The sequence below is a fragment of the Mytilus trossulus genome, chromosome 7 (genome assembly GCF_036588685.1).
Source record: "Mytilus trossulus isolate FHL-02 chromosome 7, PNRI_Mtr1.1.1.hap1, whole genome shotgun sequence".
In the NCBI taxonomy this organism is placed as follows: Eukaryota; Metazoa; Mollusca; class Bivalvia; order Mytilida; family Mytilidae; genus Mytilus; species Mytilus trossulus.
The window spans coordinates 5,628,822-5,644,190 of NC_086379.1; the positions used below are offsets into that span (position 1 = coordinate 5,628,822).

Below are 15,369 nucleotides of genomic sequence, written 5' to 3' on the forward strand. Positions count from 1 at the left end.
GCACGTGGCATGTTCAGCCACAAAAATGCAACGTCCAAGGCGGACTATAGTTACCCCCCCCCCCCCCCCAAACAATAATGTTTAATACTTCTGCTACATGGACTGTCTGAAAAGAAGGTTTTATTTAGGAATTACTATCAAACACTTCATGTCATATAAATAAAGCATATGAAGATTTGTAATACAATACACATGTATAATTGTTATTATTATTAAAAATGGGAAAAATAAAGGTAAACGTAAATACTGCAAAGAAGGTGGATAAAATAAGACTGGCAAAACATTGCATTGTTCAGCATAATAAAATTGTTTCTGATCAATATAAAAATTAAAACCTTTCCCAAATTAAAATTTAAAAAAAATGCAAAACGTTCTTGAGTTCGATTAAATCAAAGATGAACATACACATGTATTTTGATGGCGGTTTTTCCTTAAAAAATATATACAGAAGATTTAATGGCGGTTCGTCCGTTGAAACCTTATCGATGTATTCACATACATACATTAACGAAACGGGCGTCTGGCGTACTAAATTATAATCCTGGTATCTTTGATAACTATTCCCACCATTATCTTTTGTAACTTGGACGTGATATTGAACCGCATCGGGGGTATCGTTTGCTGAGTGGACTTAGTTGTTCTCTGGAAGTATTATATTGTTAATATGATACTTCCATGTTGTTGTGCATAAACTGGCCACCCGATGGTTGGTTTTTGTAGATTAAAGCAAAACAACAGCAGGGGTCCAGTTAAGCTACTGCACCACTTTCTTTTAAATACCGTTAGATGCTATGAATTCGAAACCCGCACGTGGCATGTTCAGCCACAAAAATGCAACGTCCAAGGCGGACTATAGTTACCCCCCCCCCCCCCCCCCCCCCCCAAACAATAATGTTTAATACTTCTGCTACATGGACTGTCTGAAAAGAAGGTTTTATTTAGGAATTACTATCAAACACTTCATGTCATATAAATAAAGCATATGAAGATTTGTAATACAATACACATGTATAATTGTAATTATTATTAAAAATGGGAAAAATAAAGGTAAACGTAAATACTGCAAAGAAGGTGGATAAAATAAGACTGGCAAAACATTGCATTGTTCAGCATAATAAAATTGTTTCTGATCAATATAAAAATTAAAACCTTTCCCAAATTAAAATTTAAAAAAAATGCAAAACGTTCTTGAGTTCGATTAAATCAAAGATGAACATACACATGTATTTTGATGGCGGTTTTTCCTTAAAAAATATATACAGAAGATTTAATGGCGGTTCGTCCGTTGAAACCTTATCGATGTATTCACATACATACATTAACGTATATTCCAACCTAAAGTTCAACAGTTCAAAAGAAAGGAATTTGAAATACTACTGGTGTTTATACGTTCTGGACAATTCTGTATTATTGCTGTCATGAAAGTCCAATAACAAAAGTAATAAACCTTTTATTATTCTTTATTTCAGCTCACGAGATTTAATAAAGCAAGCAATATTAGACAATGACTTTATGAAGAATTTAGAAATGGGACAAATACGAGAAATAGTGGACTGTATGTATCCTGTAGAATATAAGCAGGACAGTTTGATTATCAAAGAAGGAGATGTAGGATCACTTGTATATGTTATGGAAGGTAGTGTATGATGTTAGACATTTATCAAAACTTTGCTTAAACATGATCTATAGCAAATGTTTTAAGATATGGTTATTTTGTATATCCTTTTTCTAAATGTCCTACCTTTTTTTCCTTGAACTTCACTTTTTGCTGATATTTTACTTTCAAACCAAACTACTTTGCCGTTTATAGATGACTTACCGTAATGAATTTTCCTTGGATTACGGTATTTTACTAGTTTACTAGGATATCTACAAAACCTTTGAATGAAACGTTTCCAAAATAATTCTTTTAAAACTAGGTTTATCAGGACGAAGCTGATTTTCGAAATTATTTGAGGCGTTTATATCATTCGCAAGACATGAAGCGATTATCGGTTAAAATTGTATTTGAAAGTTTATTTGTAGAACTGAAAAGATGCGTTTACATGTGTTTACCCCTTTGATAATCTATAGATATTTTATTGTCTTACAAGCTTTCATGTATCAGTTTTAAGATGTGATTATACTATCTCAAGTTTTCTTCTGTGTTTAACAATTGTTTCTCTAGCTATGTAAGCTAAACAGGTGATGTTTCAGGGAATATAAAGATGTTATCAATCAAGTTTCCTGGTATACTGATAAAAGATGCTTGATCTCTGGTATCTACTAACTTATATACAGTAGCAATTACAGAGAGAACTTGGTGTAGGAGTTATATACTTTAGATTAATTAATGTATTTCATGTGTATAATTAATGTATATAACATTCTCAATACACAAAAGTAAAATCACAGTAGTACTTATCTCCAAGGAAAATTAAAAATGGAAAGTCCCTTATCAAAACACTGTTTACTGATATAAGGACTTTAGAGCTGAAATGAGCATCTTATTTCTTTCAAATTACCGAAAAAAATGGAAGTGAAGTTTAATTCAAGCAAATGATATGATAAAGCTCGATACGTCACTGGTGTGACTCTCTTGTATAAGGTAGATGAGTTCTACATTACAAAATCCCCCCCAAAAAAAAACCAACAATGATGTTATTCTTTTGAAGTAGCTAGAATTATTTTTTACTTATCAATATTAATCCGAGGCATGTTTTTAGTTGTTTTGAGAGAACTAAGACTGATCCCTCAAAAAGCTTCTTTTTTTATTATTATTATAATAACAGAAGAAACTATCAAAATTAAAATAAGAAACAGACAGACAAATAAACTGCAAGGAAAAGTCAAAACAGAACGTCCTTTATCAAATGGCAAAATCATTCGAGTCGCATTCAAGGAAAATCATTTGGGTCACACTTAAGGAAAAAGAGAACGGGAACAATTGGAACATATCCGTCTACATATGTATACATGTATATATTTAATATGTCAAGGTCTTAGATAGCCAGAGTCTAGACAGCTATTGATAAACGTATCAAGGACTATCAAAGATTAACAGTCAGTAATTTTTGTTCTTGGTAATTCTTTTTATTTCAATAACTGTATCCTTCAAAATTACATATCTTATTCAATCCCTGATAAGGAAATAGTTTATTCTTATGACAAAAACTATCATGCCAGTTAAGAGATGCTTACATGTAATAAACATCAAAGAAAGGGTAGTAAAGTTTATCGAAACAAGTAGGAAGAAGTAATTATGAGGAAAATTACGTTATTACACGGTAATATGAATGATAATGTTTGTTCAACCCATTACACGTTAATAACACTTTACATAAGCTATTTGTATTACAGCTATTTCTAATGCAGCTCTTGTTTGTTTAAATTTGTTATATTTTACAAATATGTTTGATTCATTCTTAAAAACAATTGGATTAAATAATAACAAAATTGATAGTAGAAACAGTGAGAAAAAGAGGGACTCGGCTGACAGTCACGGTTTGGGAATGTGGGATTAAGGGGGTTAAAAAATTGGGATGTGGGATCTAGGGATAAAACTGTTTGATCTTGTAAGCGGAAACAAATTTAAAAAGTCCGATTTATAAAATAAACAACCCGAGTCATTACCTCGAGGAAAAGCTTTAATATCCCATCCTTAGAAACATTGGAATACATAACATCAAACATACATTAAGGTATTCAGTACCATTTGCATAACAAAATACTGTATCTTGCCAAATGCTTTAACCACAGAATCATTCATATAAACACTATCCATGCATATAAACGTCTAGATCTGAAGTCCGATTTAATATACGTGTTTTAATGCAAGATGTTACAGATTGCTCGTGCTGACAGGTTACAAGAATGTAAATATTTATATAAAATGATATCAGCAATTTATGACAACATTCATCATATCAACAACATATTATAGGATCATTCAGAGGGAAATAATTTACGAAATTAACATCTTTTAATGAATCCCTGCTTTTAATGTCTGGAATGTAAAAAGGGGAGATAACCAGGAGCCACTAAAAGAATAGCAATATCCACCGATTATGCAAGGGCTGCATATCCAGTTAAGGTCGTTAAAACCTTCCATCATCATTTTGCTACAAAATGGAAAACCCCGAAAAAAAGCATAGCACTAGTAAACATTTTGATATGCTTGACCCAAACAAATAAAAGTTAGAATACATTCATGTGCTTCGGAAAGGTGAACCGTTCAGTAAGGGGACGATTACGTTATAACAAACTAGTTATTCCTTTCACATATATGTTATTGTGCCTGTCAAAGTGAGCAACCTTGAATACTGTTTTTGTTTTTGTTCTTTCTCAGACGATTCCTTTCTAGCAAGAGATTTGGTGTCAAATTTATTTCATTGATAATGTCTATTCAATTCATTAACACTTTGAGTGATTATTAACATATATTTTGTATATTGTGTCACATATTATATGATGTGTCTTATATACTATATGATTCGATGGTTTCAATGTCAAAAGCGCTTAGGAAGGCCAATACCAAAAGTTCTATAAACGAAGAAAGGTTTCTCTTTCAAACGATTGGTATAGCGATTTCATTGATCACCTCACATACTTTTAAAGGTCATGGAACAGTTATGGACTATGCCACATATTTTCTCAAAATGTTGGATACACATTTGGCTTGATGAATTATATCTTAAAATCAAAATGATAGAGCCTTTATCTCTTTTATTTTCTGAAATGTTACTGGTTGATTTTTTTCAAAAATAGGTGAATATTTATTTTGGAAGCAGATCAAATTGACGAAAAAAGTTGGTCTTAAAATCCTCAAATTTCCAATTTTGATACATTGAATTTTCTTCAAAAAAGTTTATGTTGTGAATACATAAATTTCCGTTTCTATGATATAAATAATCATATGGTCACCGACTTCGTTTTAAGCAATTTTTGCATGAGGTGAGTGCATACTTTAGTACATAGCATTGTCCTCATTCCAATTAAAGAGATCAATTCCAATAACGATATCGAATATCCTAATATTGAAGATTTATAAGTACTCTTCAAAAAAACAATTTATAATTCTTGTAAAAATAATGCAAATAACACATGCAGTTAAATATTTGATCAGCCGTTTTAATGTATGCTCAGCATGGCAAGTCTGTTTAATTGCAAAGGTCGACAGAGTTGTCTGCCTTGTATTTTCACCATATCTTGAACAACACATGCACAGTTTTTAAATAATAGATGACAAAATAGCAGGTTGAGATAAATTCTTATTCCACAAATGTTCAACATGGTATAGGTTCCATTATAAAACTGTCTGTTGAACTAAGAATGAACTTCCTGTCCCTCTTTATATTAATGAGTTTATTGCATGGTTTTGGTGTTGTATCTCTGTGACCAATAAATGGGGATCCAAGTTGATTTCCGTGGCTTAAGTTAGTATGACATTGATTAGAATATAGAAGTACGGTTTGCTGTTGTTTTATATAGTAAATGAAAATGGAAATGTTAATTCAAAATTCAATCGGTATAACATGTGATTCTCACATTAATTAGAGTGCTTTCTTTTCGTTTTAAGATGGCAAAGTTGAAGTGACGAAGGATGGACAGAAGTTATGTACTATGGGTCCTGCTAAGGTGTTTGGAGAGCTCGCCATTTTATATAATTGTACAAGAACAGCCAGCGTAAAAGGTAAACTAGGGTTTGTCATTATATGTGTTTAAAAAAAAGATATCAATCCATTGTATTGAACACTGTAATACTCATATCAATATTGTTGGTATTTATTTGAAACTACTAATGTCATAGTCAAAATCGAATAGAATAAGAGGCGAACGATCCCAAAATGACATTCAAACTAGTGAGTGCCAAAAGCATGCCACAAGAGGTCCCGAAATGAAAACAAAATCACTAGAAAAATTTACAGCTAGATAAACCCGAAATTGAGTATTTTTACCAGGCCTGTTGTATGACAAAACCGAAAAAAAACTTGCATAATCTTAATAGTAAAAGCGATAATCAATCTAACTTATACGGTGCACGTTCATTACAATTTGTACAGGTTTTTGTACAATATTTATAAAATTAAAACTGGTACTTCTAATAGATAAATAAGATAATAGTTATCAATGTTATTCTTTTCAGCTTTAATTAATTGTAAATTATGGGCCATAGATCGACCATGTTTCCAAAGTATAATGATGCGAACGGGCATGATGAGACAGACTGAGCACATGGAGTTCATTAAAAGGTAGGTCAATATCTATTGATTTTCATTTATCATATTTCCTATCCAAAGTAAACAGATATACTGTTTGTCTGTCTGTCCGTAACACATTTCCAACACAAACAAGTCGTTTCTTCTTGATGCATGTCACCAAGCTTAATCTGGTTATGCCACACCGCATGTGTTTTTTCTATGTGTTCTTCTTCCTGTTTGCTGGAAGTTTTTATTGATGAATTGTCATGATTATGTCTGAAGCTGTCTCCAGTAATCAAGTGATCATTAACTCATGAAAAATTAATCTTGTCCTTCGAGCAACTGTTTCACAAAAAACATCACAGTATTATGCTCCCAATAATGTTAAAGTTGAAAAGGATTGAGGACCCACAATTTCAAAAGGTGGTGTAGTGCAGAAGACGATTAAGGTAATCTATTTCTGGATTTGGAATAAGTACTTAATACAAATTTTGATTTGATATTTTATGTCGAAAATCTTTGAGTACCTTTGATAACTATTTGAGAGAACTTTAGAGTCCTAACAAGATTAAGCAAAACTTTTTGGAATACATGTATTTGGCTTTCAATAGTCTTGATTTCAAACTGTTTGTTTAATATATCTGATGAGTCTTATGATGACAAATCAAGCATCTGGCGTACTAAATTATTGCTCAACTAAAATAACATGTCTGGTAGCTTGTGGCAGGTTTAATTCAAATGATGATATTTAATTAGACGTCTGATTGAACACATTTCTGATTTTGACTCAAGTTAACCAATTGCTGGAAATTTTACCTTACCTTTTATCTTTGTGTTTTTCTCTCTCTCCCCATTTTGTACTGAATATAGAAGTTTGATTTATAATCTGTAGTTATGCTAAATGATTAAAAAATGGAAAATTGTAAAAGAGAATAACACCGGTAGCATCAATTGTGAATCGTATACATATTACTTTAGCTTTTAGATGAAATTTGCATTTATGATTGTTAATTTAAATGAAATGTACACGTCTGAATGTATGATTATTACCACAGAAGTATTTGTATTATCATTTCCGATTGGTTTGGTCTGTTTACTTTTTTTCTCCGTTTAGTTGTTCAGGAGATTTTATGAAAAGTTGGGTATTTTACATTTTGTTTACACTAATTTCAGTAAATCGGAATAGAGGTACATACACTTGACTATTTAACTTTTTAATTAACTTCTTTTTCTAAAAAAAACAACCCACCTTTTGTCCATCCTTTGACTGTCTATATACACAGTTGGACTCATTAACTTTCCCTCGATGAACAATTAACGACATTTGATTGACGATAGCTAAACTTAATGTTATAGAATGAAATTAAATATCTAAAAAAAGAACAAGCTTTTGCAGTCTGGTTAAAAACAGTTTCGTGAAAAGTTTCATGAACTAGTAATAATGCAGTTTTATTAGACCTATTGATATGTTTCCCCCTTTTGTTCCCAATTTTACTGTTGAAGGAAGCAGATAATCCATCTACAGTTCACTGTCAGTACATCAGTATTACTGCTAAAGTGAGTTGACCTTGTCATTTTGTGCTTTTTCTAGCTGGATCAAATGAAAAGTAATATTTTATTGATATTCAAACAGATAACGTTTGGGATCCGTGATAAAAACATGAATGTATGTGCTCTCCTTTTCGTGGTCGTATAAAAAGTTAACTTTCATGATATTAAATTTAGTTAACTATCGATACCTGTAAGGCAAATATCCATTTTTAGCTCTCTTTTGCATCGGCGTATAAAAAGTAAAATTTTATGATAGTCAAATCAATTAACTTTTGATATCCATGATTACTAATTTGTTTTGCTCTCTGTTGTACGATCGTATTACTTGTTGATGTTGCTCGTACTTTTGTTTTCCTATTATAATCATCGACCGTATAGAATTATTATTTTAAGTATTGCAAAAAAGTATAACAAGAATACCGATCTCCAGGGCAAATTTCTTGAGGCGGGGCTGGCCATAAAACAAACAATATAAATAAAGGCATCAGTTGTATACCGCTGTTCAAAACTCGTAAATCAATGGATCAAAAACAAAATGGGGTAACAAACTAAAACTGAGGGAAACGCATTAAATATAAGAGGTGAACAACGACACAACATTATCAATATATATTCTTTATTCCAAAAGCAATACAGCTCACAGGTATCAAGTACAATAAATATGACATTAAATATAGTAAGCACCTTAACACACACAGAAATGGACTTAGCATTAGACAAAATCCGATGAGAATAACAAATATAACATCAAAACGCTATCAATCAATGAAAGAAATGAAAAGCAACTACCTTATTTCTGACTTTGTACAAGCGATTTCCGAAGAAAATTGTGGCTCAAACTTGATTTTAAAGTAAGCTAAACATTTAGCCCCTTGTATGACAATTGTTTATTTTAATTTAGTTAAAATTCATTGATAACATAAGACATAAGACATAAGACATTTTATTTCACTAAAGCCCCCACATTGGGTATATTAGTACAACATTTTTTAACAAACTATAAAAGTATAGAACAAAATATAGTAACATGATTAAACACATGTATTAAAAGGTTTTAATAACACTTTTACAAAATTTTGCTATTCCAGTAAGTGTGAATAAATCTGATGTATTCATCAATTCTTTAAATTTTAAAACATTTGGGTTTTTACATATATCTAAAGGTAAAAAATTATCTCTAACATTGTTGAAAAAGGTACATTTGAATAAGTAATGGAACTCATCACCAAGTTCATTAGCATTACAAAGATTACAATGTCTTTCAGATCTATCAATATTAAAAAATCTCCCCGTTTCAATGGCAACGGAATTTACATAAATACATTCTTAGATCAGATGGTAACACAGTTTAATATTTCTCAAGACAAAAATCAGACTTGTATATTCTGTAATTAAGACATTTTGCAGAATTCATAACATTATTACTCCAGTTCAAAATACATTTATTACTTAAACATTTCTTGACATTCTTACTAATATTATCAGATTTAGCAATTATTTGATTATCCCACATCAAATTAAATCCACATTCATATAAAGTATTTTTAATTTCTAACAACCATTTAGAGTGGTAGATACCCCTTTTACTAAGCTGATACAATATAGAATACAGTGTATATGAATTTTTTTCTCTTTTACCACACATGATACGTTGCCAGAAACCAACCATTCTAGCTTTAATAAGAATATGTAATGGTATTCTACCCAATTCTCCATAAATCATACAATGAGCAGTACTTTTTTTAACATTCAAAATTATTTTACAAAATTGCATATGCAAGTTTTCTATAATATTACAATTTTCAAAACCCCAAACTTCTGCACCATATAACAAAATAGGTACAGCCATTGTATCAAAAAGGTCTAATTGCATATCAATTGGTAAATTCAACTTCCTAGCCTTTCTTAAGACTATAAACATGGCTTTTCTTGCTTGCTGTACAAGATGTGCTTTGGCGTCATTAAAATTACCCTTACATGAAAATATAATACCAAGGTATTGAAAATTTGTAACAATATTGAGGCTTTCACCACTATATTTAAAGTTCATATTATCTGTGTTAAGTCTAGATCTTGAGAATATTACAACTTTTGTCTTAGATATGTTAATTTGCATTTTCCAAGTTTGACAATATAAATACATGGCATTTAATGAGGCTTGTAACTCTGCTGCCGATTCGGCTAAAATTACAGTATCATCTGCATACAATATCAAATATAAACGAAAATATACAGTGACTTCATCAGTATCAATAAGACGTGCTGCAACACTCATATCAACTAAACCATTATATGAATGTGACATAAATTCGAACAGAAAAAAACTCTGATATTCCAATTAGAGTTATTCCGCTTTCTATTTCTTTATTCAAAACAAAATACAAGATTAATATGCTTATGTTTGAATAATGTTGCATTCGTTTAAAATTAGTGATTATATTGATTTTTTGTTGAGGAATCAAATTGTCATGACCTTTTTATTGATGAATTGAATGGAATTGGACAAGTTTTCGTGATAAGTGAGCTAACTGACACAAACACAATAAAACAAAATGTCAAAGAGTTGTCCTTTTCAATAAAGGTCATTTATCACGTCCTTGTGAAAGATTGTATGCATTATTTTATTTCCAGACGATGATGGTGCTAAGCATGTTGATAACAGTATAATTATTACGATGATGTAAAGCTAATCGGTAAAAACATCTTATGTCATGTTTCATTGTTTTCTCATACTAGAAACATTTAAATATCAATCCAAAATTCAATAATTCGAGGACATCAGCAACATTATTATTAAACTTATTAAATTTTGCACAACAGTAATGTGTCCAACATGAAATTAAGCATTATATATATACAATTTCACACGCAAGAATTGTTCGACACACTATATGTCTCAAAATTTTATAAATCTAGAAAAATATTAGAATATTTTATAGTACTCATATTTCTTGAGGAAGACCGTAACAAAAATTTCATTCACATTTGGAGCTGGTTAGAATAAGGTTTAATTAAATAGTACAAACATTTTAGTTAAATGCGTTACTCAAGATACCATTAACATTAACATTCAATAATAATTAAAGAATTATAAACATGTCATATTCTTATTAATCTCTTTGTGATATGTTAACTCACTCGTAAATAAACATGTTGGTCTTGCATATATCGACTCTGAGCATTCAGTTCAAATGAATGAGTAATCATAAGTGCCCCCCCCAAAAAAAATGCAAAAAATATAGTTATATATTTTATGTTACATAACTTAAGAATGCCACGGTCATAAACTACTAATAAAAATTATCTTTTACACATATTCTGCAGCTTTTTATTACCACGAATAAGAAATTGCCTGCAAAAACGTAAATACTTCACAATTTCAAAAGATGATAAATTACCAAACATTCTTCTCTTCACTTGATGTTCATCTTATGTTTGTACTTTATGGTAATGTCAGTTGTTAAAATAGTACTTTGAGAAGACAAAAAGTCCTAGTTTTTCCACTTTTTTATATGAGTGTTACTATTGTTTTTCAATTTTGTGAAAATCATGTTAATCAAATCTGGCGGCCACAATTTTTTCATCATCCCGGTATCTATCTTGAGTTCCAATCACTGGTTTGATGCCATTAATTGGTATTGCTGGGGAGGTTTATGTCCCCGGGAGTATTACCAGCCGAGAAGTCAAGACTTGACATGATATATGATAAATGGTAATTTTTGATAAACTATCTGTTTACAAAACTTTACATGGTTGAAATACTTAGAATTTTCTAACATAGGAGTAGATTATCTTTGCTGTAAATGGCACCACCTTTCGAAATTAGGGTTCATTAATGCTCTTCAGCCTCACTATTTATTTGACATTTTACGTTTTTTTCCAAGCGTCAATTATGAGTCTGTTTAGACAAAACGCGCAACTAGCGTTTAAACTTTAATCATGCTGTCTATAATGAGTTTATTTTGATCCACTGGTTCGATGTCACTGCTGAAGCAGGTTTTACCCCTAATGCTATCAACAGCCCAGTTATCAGCAAGTGTCTGTTAACATGAAATATCATATGTGGTCATGCTTAGAAATTAACATTTTGCAAAACTTCAACAAAATACTAAGGAGTCTCTTGGCCACTTTTATTTTCACGTTCCTAGATTTTTCCATAATATAAACCGACAGTTGAAAATGTATTATCAGATAAATAAAAGCACGGTAGAGTTATCTCTCTTTTTACGTATGGCGTTCACAATTTTACAGATGGGTGTCTTGAGTTTAAATATACGTAACTAAATCACATTTAAAATATTGAACACATTTAAGTTGTGGTAGTCAATTAATCTGAGGATGATAATTCAAAGAGATTTTTTATTAAACCTTTCTTTAAAGGAATTACTATATCAATTACGACCACATGACGTGAAAGATAAGCAGTTCTTGTTTCACCAGTTAGATCATTTACGTTGCTTGTGTTAAAACCCTTAACGTTAAAGTCTATAGGAAATAAAGACAACAGTATTATATCACTGTTCAAATATTAAAAAAAAAAGACGTAGTATGATTGCAAAGTCTTTATAAGATAATGTATTATGAGATGATTTTTTTCAACCTTCAGACATTATCAATTTACTTTCGTCCTTTGACAATTTGAAAAGGAAAAACTGATTATAAGTATTGTACAAATAATGCACACAAAAATCATAATAGCTACCAGGCTAATATTTTGTACGCCAAACGCTCTTTTCGTCAACAAAAGACTCATGCCGCTCGAATGAAAAAAGTCAATTGGCTAAATAAAGTATGAAGCTCAAGTGCACTAAAAACCTAAAATTATGGAAGGGTTTTCAAATTACAGCGTATGTGGCCTATTTATTGAGTAGACAACATTAGAATTACGATTATCTCAAAGATTTGTAATCAATCAATTTTTAAAAAATGTGTTTCCTACTTGGCTGGCTATATTCTTGAGGAGTAAACCTCTATCGACAGCGGCGTTGTCATCGACCAAGTGGTTAAAAAAAACACATCAACTTTTCCTGATTTATAGTTTTGGCCGCTCGTTTTAACTACAAGAGAATTTTGTTTTATTAAAAGGCGTGATAATTGTTTAGATCACGAAATGCAACATGCAAACACACTCATAAATTTCGTATTTGATTTGGTCCACCCAGAGTTTTGATTCAATTTCCTATATTGTCTTTTGTGAATGAGGCATGCGTCTGGCGTACAAAATTATGTACCTCAACGATAGAGACAACTTTAAAAAAAAAATTAAAAAAAATACACATTATATAAAGTTCACTATGAACATTATAGAAAGCTATTGACAACGTTAGATTCGGGAGTTTGATGGTTACTTTTAACTTTTTAGGATGAAAATCAGTCTCACTTATTTTTATTTATGTAAATTGAGTTGTCTCTCTTCTCAAAGTGAAATGAATGCATGTTATCAAATTCAAGTTTATACCATAAAATTGCGTTTATTGATATATTTTATTTTTAAGTTTTAAGGTTTGTTATATCCCAACTATGAACACAATAAATTGATTGGTATTTTTCTCCTATTGTGTTAAATATATTTTGCAAATTGGATACGATAACCCCATTGTACATAACTGAATATGTATATATGTCGTGTATGTACAGGTTATTACTTGAACAGACATTTTGTACAAGTAATTACTTGTATTATGCCATATTATTTGATAAATAAGGTAGCCAATTTGTACAGTTTAGTAGGGTATAAAAGGATAAAAATTAAAAAAAAACATCAAATAAAATCTAATTATTCAGTATTCACTTGTGAAAGATACAGAGATATGTTAAGTTCCAAAAAGACAGCACTTCAAAAAAAAATTCTTAAGATGGCATGATGTTTTAAGTGTATCAGGAATTAAATTAATAAAATCATTTGCAAAGGAGACGAAATTATTTATTATTGTAAAGTTACCCTATGATTAGAACAGCACACTCTGGAGTTATCAGTTATCCGGATTTTCACTCATATGCGTGATTATTTGAAAAAGGTCGCTTCTCGTATCATTACTACAGTGTTTAGTTATTGTAGTTAAGTCAAAGTCGTCATGTTACTGTTAGGTAGACCATGTTGATTATTAATCATGTACTATCATGATCAGTATACCAAATTCAGTGGACTGCTCCGTAAAAGACAGAAGTGGCTTACCAACTCACTGACATTGTTTTTACTCTTTTGAGCTCCACATATCGTGCATGGTGTAAATTGAATGGAATTTCTTCTTTGGCTAGACCTGTAATTTATGCATGATAGACAACTTCCATCGCAAAATCATGTGTACGTTAAAATATAGAATGCTGACATAAAGAGTATGATGATTTCATGAACACTCTGGTTTGAATGATTAAAAATTGTGCAATTCCATAAAAAAAAAAAAACAAGTAAATAAATAATTATAATTAAAACCCAACTGTCAGAAAACAATTGAATATTTCACTTTATTGAAAAATAATGAATCAAAGTAATTAAAAGAAGAGTTTGTTTCATTTTATTTATTCCTTTCAATGACTTTGTCATCTTGCAACAGTAGTCCGTGTTTTAGTGGCACCTAGTTGTTCAACCCAATATGCTCGAAGTGTCATGTTTGCTGAAGTTAGTAATTAAAAAGCAGATAGAAGGAAGACACAAATAAAACTTAAAGATAGCGAGTCGTAAAAATTATTATCTTTTTTCTCAACAAAAACTGTACAGGTTATTACTCGTACAATTATATTTGTACAAGTAATAACTTGTATGATGGCATCATACAATTAATAACGCTCACATAGTTTTTATACAGGTAATACAATAACCTGTACAAAATAATAAAATGTACACGATATATACACGCTTCACGGAAAGCATAAAACCCGGGTCAGCACTTGTATTCGCCTCCTGGGAGAGTCCTGGTCGCTGAACTTGTGTAGTATCCTTTTTAACCTTGATTTATTTCTTCCTTATCGATTTGCGATATTTTAACATCGCTAATCAACTGTCGCCCTTAAGGATTGTAATACATAAGTTATTATGTTCGTCCTACTGAAACTGTCAACGAGACGCGCGTCTGGCGCAAATATAAAATTTCAATCCTGGTATCTACGATGTGTTTACTTACAACTACTGGTTGGATGCCACTGTTGGTAGTGTTTTATTTCACAAAGGTATCACCAGTTAAAAGGAGTCAGCACTTCTGTGTTGTCACGAAATATCATTGATATGGTCACAATTAAAAATAAACTGTTGACAAAACTTTACATTTTGATATACCAAGGCTTTTTTACCTCAGGAATAATTTACCTTAGCTGTATTGGCAAAACTTTTAGTAATTTTTGGTTCTAAATGCTCTTTACAATCGTACTGTAGTTGGCCATTTAGTTTGTTTTTATTCGAGCATCACTAATGAGTTGTTTTGTAGACGAAGCGCGTGTCTGGTGCTAATACAAAATTTCAATACTGATATCTATGATAAGTTTGTCTTTTTCCCATATATATGCCGAAATTATTTTGAAAACACTGCCATGAGTAATACCTGTTCTCTTACTAAATATGACATGATATCATTGCGCTAGGTACATTCGTACTATGATGCTTGACAGTTAAAGATATTCTTATCAACTGCTACTTGTCAGTAAA

At 30.9% G+C, this 15,369-nt stretch overlaps 1 protein-coding gene across 3 annotated transcripts in view; it reads left to right on the forward strand.

Annotated features, from left to right (window-relative positions):
• LOC134724518 (cGMP-dependent protein kinase 1-like) overlaps window positions 1–15,369 on the forward strand; it is a 105,371-nt gene that overhangs the window by 41,379 nt on the left and 48,623 nt on the right. For all 3 annotated transcript variants that reach the window (XM_063587588.1, XM_063587589.1, XM_063587590.1), the window contains exons 2-4: window positions 1,470–1,636; window positions 5,558–5,671; window positions 6,125–6,230. In XM_063587588.1, coding sequence (XP_063443658.1) covers window positions 1,470–1,636; window positions 5,558–5,671; window positions 6,125–6,230 — 387 coding nt within the window. The remainder of the gene's footprint in view (window positions 1–1,469; window positions 1,637–5,557; window positions 5,672–6,124; window positions 6,231–15,369) is intronic.